The sequence below is a fragment of the Palaemon carinicauda genome, chromosome 22, assembly GCF_036898095.1.
Source record: "Palaemon carinicauda isolate YSFRI2023 chromosome 22, ASM3689809v2, whole genome shotgun sequence".
Lineage (NCBI taxonomy): Eukaryota > Metazoa > Arthropoda > Malacostraca > Decapoda > Palaemonidae > Palaemon > Palaemon carinicauda.
Genome location: NC_090746.1, coordinates 4,777,667 through 4,796,300, shown reverse-complemented (window position 1 = coordinate 4,796,300; position 18,634 = coordinate 4,777,667). Strand labels below are relative to the sequence as shown.

Here is an 18,634-nt window from a genome sequence, read left to right as displayed (position 1 = left end):
TCATTAGGAGAAACAGAATTTAAGCACTCCCTTTGGTAAGCATTGAAATCGCCAACAAGAACAAAAGAGACCTTTCTATCATCTTGTATCTTTGCCATAATTGTAAAAAGACAATCAAAGATAGAGCAATCCCTGTCTGGATTCAGGTAGATCGAACACAAATAGAAGTTGTTATGCCTGCCACAAACTTTTATTATCTGAATCTATTGACATCCACATTTGTGACTGGAATTACATGTAGCAGGGTACTCAGTTCTAATATACCCCCCCCCCCATTTCCCTTGCCTTAGGAATGGCATCCCATTTCAAAATTATTGTCTTCTTAAAACCAGTAATAAGGAGCTCAGTTAAGTGCTTCTTTTGAGAAACCAAAGTTTCTGAGCATAAAATATCATACTGTCTGAATACAACTGTAATGTCTTGATTACAGAATTGGCATGCAGACCACAAATATTGCAATACAGTAGACACCACTGGTAAAGTCTAGGATGCACTGGTCCCAGATGTTGCTCTATGTCTTCAGAGAGGATAAGAATGAAAAGAAATAAAAAGGATTCATCATACTTGAGACTAACTTAAGAATAATGGTACCAATAACAATATTTACTGAAATATATATAAAGCAATTGGTACAACCCATAGAGTAGTGATAAAAAGTCGGATAAAATTGGTCAAGATGGCGGAGCCGACGCACCATGGAAGGCTAAGTGCCCTCCAGAATAGCCACTTCAACTGATGGAAGGACAGTAAAGATGGTTTTGAAAATTAATACTTATGAGGAAAATAAAGAAACAGATAAAGGTAAAGACAAGCTCTTGATAAACCACCAGGCTTCCAAGTCTCTTCTATTAAGCCTGTCCAACACACCATTTTAAAGAAAACAAGAGGAAGAGAAAACAGATAGAATACTATAGTCTGCCCGAGTGTACTCTCAGACAAGAGAACTCTGTCCCAAGATAGGGGAAGACCATGGTGCAGAGGCTGTTGCACTATCCAAGATGAAGAGCTACTTACCATAGCTAAAGAGTCTCCTCTATCCTTACCAAGAGAAGAGTAGCCACTTAACAATTGGGGCAGTAGTTAACTGCTTGAGTGAAGGAAAATTGTTTGGTAACCTCAGTGTTTTCAGGTGTATGAGGGCAGAGGAGACTATGGAAAGAATAGGCCAAACTATTCGGTGTATGTATAGACAAAGGAAAAGTGAGCCTTAACGAGAGAAAGAGGGATCCAATGTAGTACCGTCTGGCCAGTCAAGGACCCAATAACACTAGCGGTAGTATCTCAACAAGTGGCTGGTGCCTTGGCCAACTTACTACCTACAGTGTTCATTATTTATTCTTCAATTCTCTAAAATAATTTAATTTATTTTTTACATTTGTAAGGGAAAAGTGTGATACTGTATATACACTGAAGCAGGTAACAGGTGGCTATCTTTCTGGTTCCTGTCTCTGAGATTACCTAACATTTAGTTTACATGAGTTAGTTCTATTAATAATTATACAGTACCTATATTTTTGATCAACCATCTTTATATCTTATACAGCTGTTTTGCTAATTCTGCTATTTTTATATAATTTCAGGAAAAATTTTTACCATTTGTATAATGTCATTTAATTGAACTTTGTGCTTTCAGCAAACACTAATTCTCAGTTAACTAAATTTAGTTCGTATTTCTAGTGGTTATATTTCTTTGAGAGGAGGACTTACAAGATGAAAGAGGCCAGAATAGGTGCAAGCAACATAAAACTTTTGTCTTCTTTCAAGGCTTAAGCTTTGGTCTTATATTATCAATGAACTCTTCTGCCTTCGGGATTGTAGTATAGGGACATTCATTTCCAGGTGATATTGTAGTAGTCTGGCTATTTCAGGTTGATTTAGTGTAGGCCATCCCATGCATGAACCAACTGACATACTAATTCATCAGCTGAAGTGCCAATTTTCACACCAGCATATGTTCAAATAATATGGGCCATTTATATTTTTGTTTATAAATACTGTAGCAGATATCTTTTCAAGATAAAATGCATTAAGAGTTGTAGTAGTTAATTGACATTGTTATTGCAGTCAGACATTACCATTCTTGGGGATTAGGTAAAATATGCACCATTGAATGCTGAAGAACTTTGAATAATTGGTGCACCCTTAATGAGATTTCCTTATATAAGTAGAAAAATTTGTATTTCAGTCTTGAGTGAAAAGATGAACATAATAGTTTCCATAGTGTATTAGAAAATACAGGAAAGAATTTGTCATTATATAACAAAAATGAAAAGACTAATAGCCTTTATTAAGCAAGGGTTTGAAAATTCACTTAAATAACAGTACAGTACTGTATCAGTCTCAACTTACTCTCCACTGTAACATAGCAGTATGCTGTGCTATACTGTACTGCATTTGGTCTTTTATAACCATGCACTTTCGTCTTTTCAGTCAAGGTGTATTCATAATTGTATAAGTGTAATTGCACCTTGAATGAGAATTCGAGAGAAGGTATTCAATTGGTTAGGTCTTTGCAGCAAAGTCCTCTAAGTTGAGGTTAGGCGTGGTCAAAGATTTCTTTTGGAGTCGTGTTTCCTCCAAATGGCAGTTGGAAAGGTTGTTAGGCTTTCTTGAGTTTGCTTCAAATGTTGACCCAGTTCTTGGGTAAACAAGAACTGGTTGACCTAGAAGTTTGAAAGATCTCAATTTTTATGAGAGGACAGGTTGAAAGAGGCCCTGGGAAAGTCATCCCCAGTTACTTGCTCCTATTGGTCTCTTTGATATCCATTTTTACTTTTGCACAGATGTGTCCAATTTGGGTTGGGGAGATCATTCATAGGAGACCTATATATTCAGGAAATAGTTGCCTCAGTTTGTATCATTTCACATAAGTCTGTTGGAACTAACGGCAGTATTCCTGATGTTGATTTAAAACAGCTCTGTCAAAGAGGGAACTCTGATATTAAAGATCTTCATTAGCAACCAGAGAGCAGTAAGTTGCCTCTGGCAAAGGAGATCTCACTCAAGAATTCTGAATGTATTAATCCTTCCAATTACAGTATAAAGTTCCTTTGGTAGAAGGATCTGTTGCTCTCTTCAGATTATTTGTCAAGCTTACTCAATATGGTGATGGACACCTTGTCCAGATGGACTGCCTTGAATACTGTACATAGATCAGACACTAGCTTACCACTCTATTGATTTTACAATGATCTTAATTTTATTAACTTTTCTTTTTGGTTCATCGCTACACTAACTTCCGTAGGCCCTAGTTTGTATGAATATACAGTATATAGGAAAAAGTATAAGAACTGTTGAAATTAAAGTGTTTTTATGTTTGGATTCAGAGAGAGAGAGCTATATGAAAACTGTATATACTGTACTGCAAAACCTTTGTCAGTGCGGGTGTTGTGCTGCTGGTAAGACGGCCACACACACGATTTAGTATGTAACAACTGCACATTCAGTCTCTGAATTATCGTGTTTGAAAATACAGTTTGAATTCAGATGTGCTCCTTCTCCTTGATGCTTCTGTTGTCTGGGGAAAGCTTGAAATATTAGTTCAATATTTTTGATGAGAAAAGTTGTAGAGAAGTAAATTTTAACTTTAGACAAAAGTTGTTAATTATTTTTAATCATAACAAATTATCAGGATAATAAAGCAGTCCAGTCTACATAAGGCTATATACAGTAGTATTCAACTAACCTTTAGTAATATATTTTAGAATGTAAGATTTACAATTTTTATATTAATATCACTTTTGATTTCTGTGGTCCAACCATTAGTTTATTTTCATCCAAGGTTTGCTTTAATAAACTATGGTATATTATAACTAAATCTTGTGACATTTGTTTAGCAGGTCAATTGTTTTATTCTAATCATATTAATATGTTTACAGCATATTTTTTCTCAATCTTAAGAAAACTTTTATCTTTTCAGGAATTAACAGCAAAAACAAAGGCTGATTTTGAGTCTCCTACTTCTCCTAAGAAGAAACTCCCATCCCCTAGCAGTCCCAAATCAGAACCCCCACCTCCTCCACCCCCACCCCCATCAGGACCAGGTGTGGCTGTTACCCCTCCCTCGTCAACCCCTAGCATGACTGTTGGTCCTTCACCACCACAAACCCCTGGAATGATTGGTATGGGAGCACCTCCAGCACCTCCTCTTCCGAACTCAAGTGCACCTCTTGCTCCTGCCTATCCTTCTACCCCTCCTGGCATGCATCAGTTAGCAGGTGGACAAGTGCCTCCCCCACCTCCTCCTCCTATGCCTGGAATGAGTGGCCCACCACCTCCTCCTCCTCCTCCTCCTATGCCTGGAATGTTTGGGCCACCCCCACCTCCTCCTCCTCCTATGCCTGGAATGGTTGGGCCACCTCCACCTCCTCCTATGCCTGGAATGTTTGGGCCACCACCTCCTCCTCCTATGCCTGGAATGACTGGGCCACCCCCACCTCCTCCAATGCCAGGAATGGGTGGGCCACCTCCCCCGCCTCCAATGCCGGGAATGGGTGGGCCACCCCCACCTCCTCCAATGCCAGGAATGGGAGGGCCACCTCCCCCTCCTCCAATGCCTGGAATGGGTGGGCCACCCCCACCCCCTCCAATGCCCGGAATGGGTGGGCCACCCCCACCCCCTCCAATGCCTGGAATGGGTGGACCACCCCCACCTCCCCCATTTCCTGGAATGGGTATGCCACCTCCACCTCCATTTCCTGGAATGGGTGGCCCTCCTTTACCACCTGGAGTTAGAGGACCGCCACCCCCTCCAGGTTTTCCTCCACCTCCAGGTGGTCCAACACCATTTCCAGCTCCTCCACCAGGCGGTTGGAATGCTTCACGGCCAGCTGGTAAGTGGTTTTGGGAAGCCTGCTAATGGGCATGATGACTTCCAGATGTGTGTACAGCATAGTATATTTGTATATATTCAGTTTTGAGCATTATGCAGTATTCAGAAAACCTATTTCATTTATTTTTTTAATTTTGTAAATTTTGTTTTGTTCAATTCTTTGGAGGAGTTTTTAAATTTCTGAAACTTCAAAGTTATTGATTTTTTGTTCCACTGAAATAATAAGTCATCATGTGTTGATATATTTTCTTTTTATTTTCTGTATTTTCAGTTATGTCTTCTGCTTTCTATCAATCATTTTCTTTTAGCCAAACATCACCATGTAGCAGTTACTTGAACATTTTTTGTCCCTTTTTTTAAGGAATGACAGTATGACAATTTCATTTTTTATGACACTGATTGCATGGGATTGCATGCTGTAGGTAAATGATCATGGCATAATTAGAGGACGTGCATGTTGTGATAAGTGCTGATATATGCATATTAGATTTGTAGGCAACTGGTACTTAATGTAATAAAGTCTATAATATTAATAATTATACTTAAACCCCTGGCAAATAGGACTATAGCTTAATTGCTATTTGTTCTCAGCAAAGTCCTAATGACTTAAAACAGTTATGATGGTAAACATATTTCAATCATTTATTATTTATATTCTCAAGGAAATGTTTTAAACACTATAGAGTGAAATATTAATGATACAACGTGATGGATATGAGTTTTAACTACGTGGGGGTAAGTCTCAAGCTAACGTTTTTGGTATAGTATTTAGAGAGAGTTTTAGGATCAAATTATGTAAAGTATTTTGAAGATAGTGTGGTGGTTATTTGTAATAGTGTTGTTGTTGTAAGTAGATAATACTGCGCTGTAAGTAACAGTGTTAATAAAGTTGTATTTTTTATTTAAGTTGATAAGTAGTTGATAGAACTATTCCATCTCTTGGAATCCTTTGTCTTCACTTTGTTCTATATTGCAGTGCAGTATTATTACACCATTTCAAGATAATTAGCATGAGCTGCTAGCTTAGTTGTTTTGTTTGTACATTTTGTTAGTTTCAATTAATGGCCCTGCTACACTTCAGATGTTGTATAGCCTATGATGAAATTAGAATAAGAATTTCAGAGTAAAATATCATACTCATGCAATTAATAATTAAACTAGTTCATTTGATGTTCATCAATTACTCCGGTATGACCGGTACAGATGAGCAGATGAATTTTATGATGTACAGCAATCCTAAAGTATATTTTATAAACAGAATTTAAAATCTTATATTCCTATTCCACATTATCTGAATTTATCTATAATTAACGTCTTTTGTCATCAGTAAAATATATTAGGCTTATTTAGGAAGAGGAAGTACTGTAGCGGATAACTGGTATCTTGTTTACCACCATCTTTAAAAATTTAGTTCTTAATCCAGGACAGTAAATCTTTGTTAGTTTGATCCAGAAACTGAAACATATTCAACAAGCCTACCATCTCTGAATTTGTAGTTTAATATGTGATGTTACGGTTGATATCATCTTTATATTTTTTTTAAAAATACCATAGATTAAGAGGCGTGACTCACAACCTCTGTTTGTAATTTGGAAAATTCAGATAATTGCATATTTGGCTACGAGAACGTCTTTATTTCTTGTTTGAAATAGTTTTCTTGATTTAAAAATGGTTTTTTGCTAAAGTATCCTTTCTATAGGGTTATGCTATTTCATCCAGTTTTATACACAACTCTTTTTTTTTTGACCAGGGTACATATTTATTTACGGATTTAAAGAATTTGAGTGGAAGATTTTATGTTAGTATCCTATGTACAGTACAGTAACACCACCATTTTCCATAATTCCTAAGAAAGAGAATGCAGTACAGTATGTTTTATTTTTTCGTTGGTATCGTAAATGAATATTTGCTTCATGTCTCTTAAGTTATATTCATCATTATTCTTTGGCTGCTATTTTGGATATTTACAATTTTTATGTCATGGTCATGATGAAAGAGGTGTAAAGTGTCAAGATACAATAACTAGATATGCTAAAAGTGAAAAATTAGCCAAGGAAATACATAGACAAGAAAATATTATGCTAGCAATGTCTTACTTGTGTGGTCATTTGGTGAAGAAAATTACTGCTAAAAGCCCATACTTATGCTTGCTAAAGTATATTTAACAAATCTCTCCAGGAAACTTTGAAGCCCTCTTTCTCAAATCATGAAATTTTTGGAGAAAAATTGCTACTACTTTTCTAATATTGATCGATTTTTGTGATTCAAACGCGAAAAGATGAATTTTATAGCCTACAATCTGTATGTTCACTTTTCTAGGCAATGAGAAACTTCTATATGAAAAATAGGGACAAAAATAGTACATATAAAATGAAAATAAAAACAGAAAATTTTCAATGTACAAATTTTACTGCATGAAATTATCTTTCAAATGGATTTTAAATGAAAAACATTGTTCAAGAAACAAAAGAGTAGGAGATTGAAGTAACTGCCAAATAACATTGTTTTAATAGGGCCGAGTCACACCCCTTAATGTTGCTAATACCCGTAATCTTAATTTTGCTTGGTGACAAAGTTCTGGAAATTGCTTGATTTTAGACTGTTTTTATCATTTGTGTAAGAGAGAGGGATTGTAAAGTAGTTCATCTGGGCATTTTTATGGCAAACTAGATGCTGTTAGTAGGAATGAACTTACTGTGTTAATTTAACCCTTGTATTTTGCTAAAGCATCCTTACAGTACTTTATATGATTGACTGAAGAAGATGGTATCAAGTTTCTTCCATATGGTCTAATGCTTTTTTCACATTTGGTAGGCTTTTAGACATTTGTTTCAGTATAAAGTTTTGGCCGGAAAAAAGTCAGGGTTTAGAGCAGACTGAAATTGCATATGGAAATATTCTGTCAATGAAATAGTTATGCTATAAGAAAAGACTTGTCTTTACAATGTAGTATGGTATACTTAACATCTCCAATTTGACAGCTTTGGTTACCTTGTGACTTGCACTACAGGAAATTATTCTATACAAGTTTTTAGAATTACGCTTAGATTTAAGTAATTTCTTTTCATGAAGTGGTTATAAGTACAGTACTATTGATATCATAGAATTGAAAAATCTTCAACCTTAAATCATTTTTACAGAAGTAATTTTTTTTCTCATTAAATATAATTGATGAAATAGTTTTAGTATGGTTATAGATAATCATAATGCTAGAAATGATTTTTTTTTTTAATTTATAAAATAGTGAGTGATGCTTGAATTTTTTTAACATAGAATTTGTATGGTATTTACGTACTGCATAACACAGATATCCCATAGTATAGTCTGATTATTTCCATTAGAATTTTTTTTTTTTGTTCAGGTTTGATCTAACATTAAGATGGCATAAGCTTTCTAAATATCTTATTTTTCAGCAACCTGTGCATTAATGATCTTTATAACTCTTTTAATTTCATCATAATATTGTATACAGTGTTCCTTTAGACCTGCCTGACTGTGCTAGGTAGCATATTCTTAATTGTTATAAAAGTGTGATCTTATAATTGGTGATAATTGAACTGTGCTTCTGTATTAGCTAGCCATATTAGAAGTGGGCCAAACTTACAGAAATACCTATGCGGAAATCTAGTGTCCTACGATAAGATTTTCAAACTATTCTTGGTAACTGCAAATTGTAATATTAATATTTTTAAGATACTCTACCATACAGTATATAATTTTCCATATAGATTAGTTCTATTGCCTTGAATTTGATGTATGTGCTTAGTTGCTATTAAGTTTATCACATTTAGTTAAATAGATCATGAGCATGGATTATTATAATTTGAAATAGCCTTTGATATGCTTTGGCATCACTGATTCGTTTGAGTATGTTATAGTCTACCAAGGACTAGATTCTAGTTTTGTTGCTTCATTAGTGTAAAAATTTGAAAGCTGTGATGCTTGATATTGTAGCACTATAGGAACTTTCTGTGTTAAGTAAAACATCTAGCATAGTTTTGGAACATAGTACAGTATAGTGTATTAGATGATATTTCTATGAATCTCCCTTGATGGTCATATGGCTTCTCTCTTGAAACCGGGCTTATATTGACGTCTGCCCTAAAATGAAAAATTCTTTACTTTCAAGGGGCTTGGTTCTCTAGTACGGCATTGAGATAATCTAGAGGTTAATGGCAATAACCATGACTTTGTCTTTCAGTTTTCTCATTGCCTGTGTGCTTGATAGGTCGACGCTTCGTTAACCACCTCCTGGCTATGTTGTAATATTTTAGAATTAGCCATATTAAAGGATGTTTTCTCCTGGATTTGCTACTTAATCTTGTGTAAACCCTTCAAGGTAGTTTTTTCTGGGTGATTATGATCCTCATTCTCTTAATGAATTGTGGTAGGGACAATATGAAGGCCTTTCTGTTCTTGTTATGAAGAGGTGTGTTTAGATAATGACTGACCAGATTGAGATTTCCAAACGTAAGAGGAACATAATGTTCAGTGTAGGAGGACATCCATAGAAGAATAGGCTTGTTGATTGTAGTGGGGTTAATGATGATAAGACTACTGCAGTTATTAAATAACTCAGAATTTTAAACTAATTAGCTTCAGAAGCTCTTGTCATCTGCAGCTTCATTTGTTAAATCTCAGGTCAGTGAGTTTTCAGGTCAAAGACAGATTTTTGCCTAACCTGCCCAATATTGAACATTATCTTAATTCATCAATCTTTGCCCAATGGTTATAGTGTACCAGTCAGTAATGATTCTGATGGTCCACAGTTCATGTGAGGGTTGATTGCCTCTTCATACCTCGTACTTGTGAATTATTTTAGGCTTGTCCACTGCAAAACCCTCTCACATCAGTGATCCGGTATGCTCTTTACGACCACTGGATTCTAATATCCCTATGCTCCTTAAAGTAAGAGCTTGTTAGCAACTGCATTATTCATATATTGATCATGTGGAACAGAATGTACTTTTGTTAAATGAATATTCTATCTAAAGTTTCAGCGAAAGCTGATTGGTTGCATCATGATTTAAAAGGTAGTGTGCATCTGCTTAGTGTAGGCACTGTCGCTAGTGCGTATTGAATTTTCCCTAACCTTGTGAATGTAGGTATTAGTACCACAATTGCTGAAACAGGTCCCTTTCCTACCGCAAGCACAAAGACTCCCATTTGAAGTAAACAAAGGGGGAGGCCTTTGTATAATGTTTATGAGAATTCATCAGGTTGAAGGTAAAGGTCATACAGAGGAAGAGCTCAACTCTGAGAAGGTATATCCGTATCAGTTGTTAAGGAAACTTATTTCAAAAAGGTATCCTAATAAGTTGCTTAAGGCAAGTTCTGATTCTTTTTATTCTTCAAAGACACCAGAGACTATCTCCTAGATGACTTATACCCCACAGTTTTCATAGATTTTTCCAAATGGAATTGATATAGTGCCTTAAGTGCAAAGAAAGGCTACTATTTCTTTCTAATTAGTGTTGAAGCCTTTTGTCTCTCAAAAGTGTTCTTGGAATATATAAAACAAATCACTTGCTCAAACTTATTATTGATTCCGATCTACAGTACTGTAGTTATTCCCTTGAACCCAGCATTAATAGTAATACCCTGCCCAGTTTTGATAGTAATACCCTTCCCGTCTTCATTAATTAGTTCCAAAATACCCGAATTATGTCGGATTTTCACTGTAAAGTCACTTTTATACATTCCCTATACATGTACTGAAAAAGAGAGAGAGGAAACACACTGTTACAGTACAGTAAACTCTTACGCTAACACATTAACAGTGATCACACAAAAGAAGGTGGAGTTGGAAGTGGTGAATTAGTTATTGGAGGACGATGATGATAAGGGGGTTGTTGGTGAAGATGTAGTTGTTACACTGGTTATATTTTATGTAAAACCTGAGATCAGGTGATGACTTCATAACTTTCTGTTTTTCAACTTTTACAAAGAACTGATCTAAAGGTTATTGAATAGTGCTCTTGCTTCTTTTGTCAAAAATTGTCCTATATGGAAGGAACAAATCTTCAGCAACATAAGTAATTTTTGCAAAATGCTCGGAAGAAGGATCCTAGTATGCAAATATTTAAGGACTCTATGATGAATAATAAAACCCCCGCTGCATTTCTTTTAGCTTTAATGTTTGGCGATTCTAGATAAGGGAAATTTAATTAAATTTTCTGTTGTTCCTCTAATTCCAATTCATTGTTAGCCAGTGGTTGCTTGTGAATGAACCCCGATCATCATCTTCCAACTCTAATTCAAGTTCCATACTCAGATACCAAATTCTTCAATACGGCCTTTACTACGCATCAAAACCATTAAAATAGTGAACGAATTGAGGGAACAATTTATTCTATTGATAATTAATTGCTGTTTGGTTTACTTCATTCCAAAAAGCAAAAGCACTGATGTCTACTACTACCTGGTAAATATTTTAGCTCTTCCAAAAATCCCGAATGCACATCTCGTCATTTGCCAAAGTAGCATCAACAGCCAGACGTAAGGTACGTCATAGATAGTACAGTACCACTCGAAGATAGCTATGAGGATTTAGTCCATGGGTTGAGTGTGTTTGGTGACAATAAAACAACTTTCTCATGAGTCCAGATCATTCAGATGTAAGGTGCTAGATAAATTTATTACAGTATTTTATTACTTAGAATTTCCTGTCACTGTCCTTCACTGCCCCACCTGCAAAGTGTGGAAGTCAGTAGTATGAACATCAGGGAAAGGTCATAGAGAATTTCCTGTCACTGTCGTTCACTGCCCCACCTGCAAAGTGTGGAAGTCAGTAGTATGAACATCAGGGAAAGGTCATAGAGAATTTCCTGTCACTGTCGTTCACTGCCCCACCTGCAAAGTGTGGAAGTCAGTAGTATGAACATCAGGGAAAGGTCATAGAGAATTTCCTGTCACTGTCGTTCACTGCCCCACCTGCAAAGTGTGGAAGTCAGTAGTATGAACATCAGGGAAAGGTCATAGAGAATTTCCTGTCACTGTCGTTCACTGCTCCACCTGCAAAGTGTGGAAGTCAGTAGTATGAACATCAGGGAAAGGTCATAGAAATAAACTAGAATTTTGATATTGAAATTTGTTATTTCTATACAGTACTCACCTGACGTTCATATGCATGACCACCCGCATTCCTAAAAACCAGTGATTTCAAGAGGATAAGCAATTAGTTTCGACTTGAAGACTGAAAGACAAAGCACGTACATCTATTGCCATTAACCTCTATATCGTACAGATACTTATTAGAGGCCTAAGCCTATAGGAAGGACAGAAATAGGAAATTTTTAGTCTTTGGTTAAACGTTAATATAAGCCTGGCTTCAAGAGAGAAGCGATATGAACATCAGGTGACTATAGAAATGAATATTATCAAAATTCTTTTTTATCATAAGGATATCTGGAAATACATTAAAGCATGCATAATTTTATAGGTATACTAAGTTACAATATAAATAAAAATTTGATATTTATATATCTAGGAGTTGAAGATGGTGATGGCAATTTTGCTAATTACTGGCTATGTACTTTTGAATATAAGTTTAGTGTTTAAAACTGTCAGATTTCCTGTATTATATAATTCACAAGAAGCATGTTAAAATTCCCAATATAAAGATCACACACTGAAGGTTATACCATAAAACCACTTTTAGGCTGATGTGAACAATTCCCCAATATTATGTATACAGTATAATAATTGAGTAGCAGCTCATTACATTTAGATATTAAAATTCTCTTAAATTGTGATTTTGTTGGTCATCCAGGAATTGCAGCTGTCTGTTATATTTATATATCTATCTAAAATACAAAGCACAATGCAATAGAATTGAGCAGTTGGCTCATTGTGACTTCAAAAAAGGTAACACCACAGGAACTTGGGACTAGAATTTTTTGTTTGTAGTGAGAGGTTGATACATTACAGTATCTTAGAAACTAGCTATTCTTGAAGTAGTGAAACTTTAAGCTACCATTATCATTAAGTTAAAAGTTCCCTGTTGACACAGGATAGTTGAAGTTAGATTTAATCAAATATAATTTTGGAATTTCATCCCTGTTTTGTCAATCATAGTAGGTAGCTATTTATCAGGAAAGGTAAAATTGCCATTTCAATATCAAGGTGAAGTATCCTGTAGGGGGAGAGATTATATCAAAAGAAACACAAGAAATAAAGGGTACAAAATCTTTGTGGCAACCAACCATTATGATTATAGACTCATTTAGAATGTGAGTGGCAAAACTTCTTCTATTTAATTAAACCGAAAATGTTCAAGCATTCGACCCCCAAAGCTATGAATTATATAGATTAACAAAGTATACACAATAATTATGATGAACCAAGGCTTTACACTGAATTTGGGGATGAAAATTTTCAGGTCTGTACCTCACTTGTTAAACATCTTTTGTTAGTCATACTTTTGTATGAGAGATAGGCATCAATTTGCATTTTGTATTGATAAATGGTGATTGCATACCAAAAATTGTAGTTTTAAATTGTGTAAAGACCTTTATTATGGATTTTCTTATAGTAGCCTACAGCTAAAACTGTGAATGTTACAGCCACTTTTTCTTTGTCACCACACTAACTATACCAGTACGACAAAACATGCTGAGTAAAAATATATGAATCGAGAATAATGGAAACACCATTAAAAGAAATGTATCATATTATAGTGGTGGTGGATATGGAATAGAGTTAAATAACATCAGCTACAGGAGAGTCTATGCATAAAAGTGGAAGATAAATTGAAAACTTTTTGTAGCTAGGTTGCATTAAAAAAGAATGAAGCAGTATTTCTCATGTTTATAGAAGACAAAGCATTGAAAATATCCACATTTGTTGCATTATAATGTAAGTTACTACACATTGTTTAGTTAGAACAAAAAATTGTGGTCATGAAAAATGTTTAACAAATATAAAGTTTATAGATGGTAATTGAAATACTTCACTTGGGTAAATTTTAGCCAGGTTTCTATGGTGTTACGCTCTACATTGGACATGTTCCCTCGAGTTGGTTTATGTTGTGTAAAACTTTTTTTTTATTTTAAATTACAAATAATTTATTGATAGTTGCTCTTCTTGCGTGTAGTTCTATTATATGTTGCAAAAAACTACTGGTATATTGTATTTCTTGAGTTAATTTTTAGCTCATAGGTATTTATATGATCTTGTTTTTAGTCGTCTATAAAGAAACAGTAATTTTAATTACAGTTTTAATAGTGGTTTTTATGGTATAATCCAAGAGTTAAGAATATGTGACAATCCATTAGTGCCCCATGACATAGTGCACTCACCTAGTACTTTATCTCGTTTGCTTGCTCCTGCCTGTGTGTGCTTGTGTGTCCTTGGCCACACGTGTACCATGATTACTCTGGTGGTGGAAACTGCTCACCTGGAACCTCTACCTCTGGGTGTTCCTCTCTCAAGCTGTGCCAGGTCAGTAAACATTACACTAATTAAAGATAGGACTGATATACCATATGTTGTACCAGAATACATGGTTTGTTTGAATGACAGGTTATTCATTTTTATTTATTTTTTATTAAATTATGATTAATGAGATCAAAATTGTTTGTCTTCTGTTTTGATTTCACATGGTGAACTAAAGTATTTTTTATGAACCTCCCTTGATGCTCATATAGCTTCTTTCCAAGAAGCTTGGTTTATCGACATTTACCCTGAAAATGAAAAAAAAAATCCCATCTTTTCTTTGAATAGATAATGCCTTTAATAAAGTAATGGGACACACTAGCAGTTAATGGCAAGAAGTGATGTGCCAGGGGCTCTTTGTTATTTTAGTCTATCTGTTGCATTAGTTTGCCAAATTATCTGTTCTTCAGGCTGTAGAGTGTGATATGTTTTAGTTTAAGATGTCTTCCTTTCAATTTGTTAGCTATTACCATAGAGGAATAATACTGTAATTTAAATAACTGTCATTAGGAGTGCAAATGCCTCACTTTTTTTTTTTTCATAGAAAAGCATTTTTCAAGTTCAATAAACAAATGAAACTTGCTTTATTTCAGAGGTAAATGCAGAGAAGACTGAGTTAGTTATTTATTGCAAGGATGTTGATGTTAATGACACTCTGGCATCATTCTTTTATACATTATTCAACTAGCCAAGTTTTAATAGTGATGAGCTTCAAAATTTCTATTGACTTCCTTTGTAAATTTCTGGAGGCCAGAGAGTCTTCTCTTAAAAGTGATAATTCTTATCTTACCTGCCCGGTTGCTAACCGTGATGTAACTTCCCAAGCTGAGTTTATTGATAGTGTGCGAGTCAGTAAGGGTTCTGAATGTTCACTGCGCTTTATAGATCTTCTCACAGAACCTAGAATTCTTCATTTAGTTTAGACCTTTCTGTTGCTAAACGCTTTCATTTCTGCAATCCTAGTCTCTCTGTTATAAAACTACCGTAGATTTTGAGACAAACCAGAGTTGATAGCCTTGATCCTAATATCCCTCTACTTGCTAAAGTAAGTGCTCCTAAGCAACCTTGTATATCCTAATTTTATGTTGCCTACTAGATTGTTCATATACAGTTTTGTTTATATTGTATATATATAGCATATTTATTCTTTATATATGATAACTAAGGTTGACTACACTGTTTCATATGTGGATGGTGTGGTGTATTGTATGATTTCCTTAGCTCTTGATTTTGCTGCTAAAGTTATAGCCAAAGTTGATCATTTGCATCATGTTTTGCATGGCAGTGTATTTCGTTTGCTTGGAAGCTCGGTCACTAGCTCATTTTGGGTTAACTTTAGCGGGGTAAATGTAAGGGTTAACACTTCCAGTGCAAAAATTTATTAACACACGCATAGCAGCTCGAGTACCAGTTATAAATAAACGGGAAAGCCAGTAAATAATGCCCAATTCACAGATGAAGAAAATACAGAAGATCCTGAATGTGATGAAATATCTTCCTCTTAAACCATACTTTACCTCATTGCTAAAAATACCCTAATGAGTTTGCCTAAGGTTAATTACTGATGCTGCTTTATCCTCCTCCAAGAGAGCTACTTTCAAGTCTTTATACCCCTTAGTTCTCCCTATTTGTTGATAAAAATTTTTATTGGTTGTCTCAAGTACAAGGTTGATAAATCTGTTGATAATTCTATATCTTAAAGATGTTTTAACTTGTATAAGACTAATCAAGTACCTAATCTTGTTCTAGATTTCAGTTTACTTTTCTGCCCTGAGCTCATTATTACTGCTAATGAACAAAAATATTCAACTGTAGGGTTTACAAGAGGATTTTTTATTACCAGAAAAGTAGGAATGCCACAAGCCTTATGGCTCCAACAGGAAAAGTAACCCAATGAGGAGAGGAAATAATGAAATGAAAATATAAAATATTTCAAGATCAGTCGTAACGTTGAAATAGCTGCTGTTTGTCGGTAATGTCACAGAGTAGCAAGCATTCCTGAAATACTTTCTTGTGTAGATTCTATAATAGTCGGTTATATCTAGTGATATAGAAGAAAAATGTTCAGGAATTGTTTTTAAATTTGTATTGTCCGACCCATTTTGATAAAACTTAGTTTCAAAGGGGAATCAAAGACTGTATAAGACTTCCTGGGTTCTGTGATTAAGAAAAGAGAACAGATATGTACCTCAATGCTTGGAGAAGTCTCTGTGGCACAAAAACATTCATTAATTTCTTCCCCTATTCTTGAGTTTGTAGTAGAAGTAGAAAAATTAATAAAGTAGTAGCTCGGGTGGGTACCAGAACTCATCAGATGCTTTGAGATTTTCTTTTAGGACAATCCCAAGTTTCTTCCTTTAAATCAACAGTTTTAACCTTTTTAGAGTTGTTTCCAGTGGTAGTTAGGATTCCTCTCATGTAGATGTTCCGGAAGAGTTGTCAACTAGATTCAAAGACCTAATCGGAGAATAGTATGATGGTGGTGCTATGAGAATTCCAGTAGGAGTAAAGCTTTCTAATTTCTATCCCTTTTTTGGGAAACCTTCATCCTAATCTGTGGGTGCTAGCTGTAGTCAAAGAAGGCTACCAAAGTGATTTTTAATCTCAAACCCTTCGTTGTCCAAGGAATAAATACAGTAGTACCTTGGTTTATGAGCTACCTTGAAATTGAACAAATCCATATATGAGCATACAAATTCATATTGGTTTATGAGCATTGTATTGGTCTGCGAGCAAGTATTTCATGCTTTAAGGGCATTATTTGTGGACAAGTAATAATGAGAGTAGCATGAAATCAGTCATGTGGTGCACTTGAGCCATAAATGCAGTGTTCATGGTATGTTCATGTGATTTTTACCACATTTTCATGTCATTTTAAAGAAAAGACAAAAGCAATGTCTGTAGATAGGTTGCTTTCAAGATTGTGTATAAGAAGGTAAACAAAAGACGACCAGTTATCCATAAAGTGTTAGTAAAGTGAATTATTTAGTGATAGTGAAGGTCGTTCAAGAGAGAGAGAACTCACGATATTTTACCAGAACTACTCATGAAGAGAGACTTTCCTTCCGAGCAGTAACCCCTTACTCAGCCTCTTCCTCCTTGTCTTCTCTCATCTTCCAAGTGCCAGCAATAACTCTCCTCAAAGTGCGAGTCAAGTCAATTATTTCTATTTTTCATTGTGAAGTATTAATTTTTATTAGTTTCCGACATAGTGGTTATAATTTTTCCAGTGATTACCATTAAAAAGAATTTTAAAAATAATTGTATGCGTACTAATGGACTTGGAATGGATCGAATGAATTCCTTTATTGCATATGGGAAAAAACTGATTTAGAATATGAGCTTCTTGGCCCTCAAAAATTTTCAGTTTTCAATATTAATCTTACCCGATAATCATGTAGCTGTCAACTCCGTTGCCCGACAGAAATCTACGGACGGGATACGCCAGCGATCGCTATACAAGAGGGGGGTGTACTCACCAGCGCCATCTGTGGTCAGGTACTGCAGTACTTCTTGTCAACACCACCTCAATTTTTCCTCTGTCGTGCCGCCGGCAAGACCTACATGGATACGCTGTTGATTTTGGAGTCTTTGTTCACGGTTTTGGTGAAGTATTGCTCTGAAATTTAGCCTTCGCTATACAGGAAGCTTTTCCCTTAGCTTAGATAGCTTTTGGATTTATATTGATTAATGGTATAACGATCTTTGCTTTAATTTGGAAACCCCCCTTGACTGTTCTCTAATTCAAGATGTCCGACCACTCTCAAGCTCCTAGACAAAGGCTATGTAGTGTTAGGACTTGTAGTAGGCGTCTTCCGAAGGCCTCGGTTGATCCTCACACCGTTTGTTCCGACTGTAGGGGAAAATCCTGTCAGTTGGAAGATCGATGTGAGGAATGTGCCGGGCTTTCGGAATTCGATTTTAATGAATTCCTCAAGTATACGGCTAAGTTAGAGAGGGAGAGAGTTAGGAGGAGTTCTTCTCGCTCTTTGGTTTATTCCTCCCCCCATGATCCTCAACCTTTTCCTTCCCCTGTAGTGGTGACCCCCGAACCTATTACGAGTGCTCAGCCTGATATGTCGGATATGTTACGTGCCATTCAGGCTTTAGGTGATAAGGTGGAGTCTTTAGTGAGTGACCACAATCTTCTCTTGGCAGATGTCAAGGAACTTAAAGTGAAAAGTGCAGTGGGAAGTGGTAGTGCCAGTGCTGTGCCTAGTGTCAGTGTCAGTGTTGCGCATGAGGATACTTCTGTGCGTGCCAGTCGTCCTCCCAGTCCGGGACCTCTTGCAAGCTCCCAAGCCCAAGGGAGAAGCAATGTCGAAGGGCAAAAGGGTTCGGCAGGCCTTGATCGGCGCACAGTTGTAT

At 35.7% G+C, this 18,634-nt stretch overlaps 1 protein-coding gene across 3 annotated transcripts in view; it reads left to right on the top strand.

Moving 5' to 3' along the window:
- The window catches only part of LOC137616297 (uncharacterized), a 308,280-nt gene that overhangs the window by 196,676 nt on the left and 92,970 nt on the right, over positions 1-18,634 (top strand). For all 3 annotated transcript variants that reach the window (XM_068345942.1, XM_068345941.1, XM_068345940.1), the window contains one exon: positions 3,920-4,832. In XM_068345942.1, the coding sequence (XP_068202043.1) occupies positions 3,920-4,832 (913 nt within the window). The remainder of the gene's footprint in view (positions 1-3,919; positions 4,833-18,634) is intronic.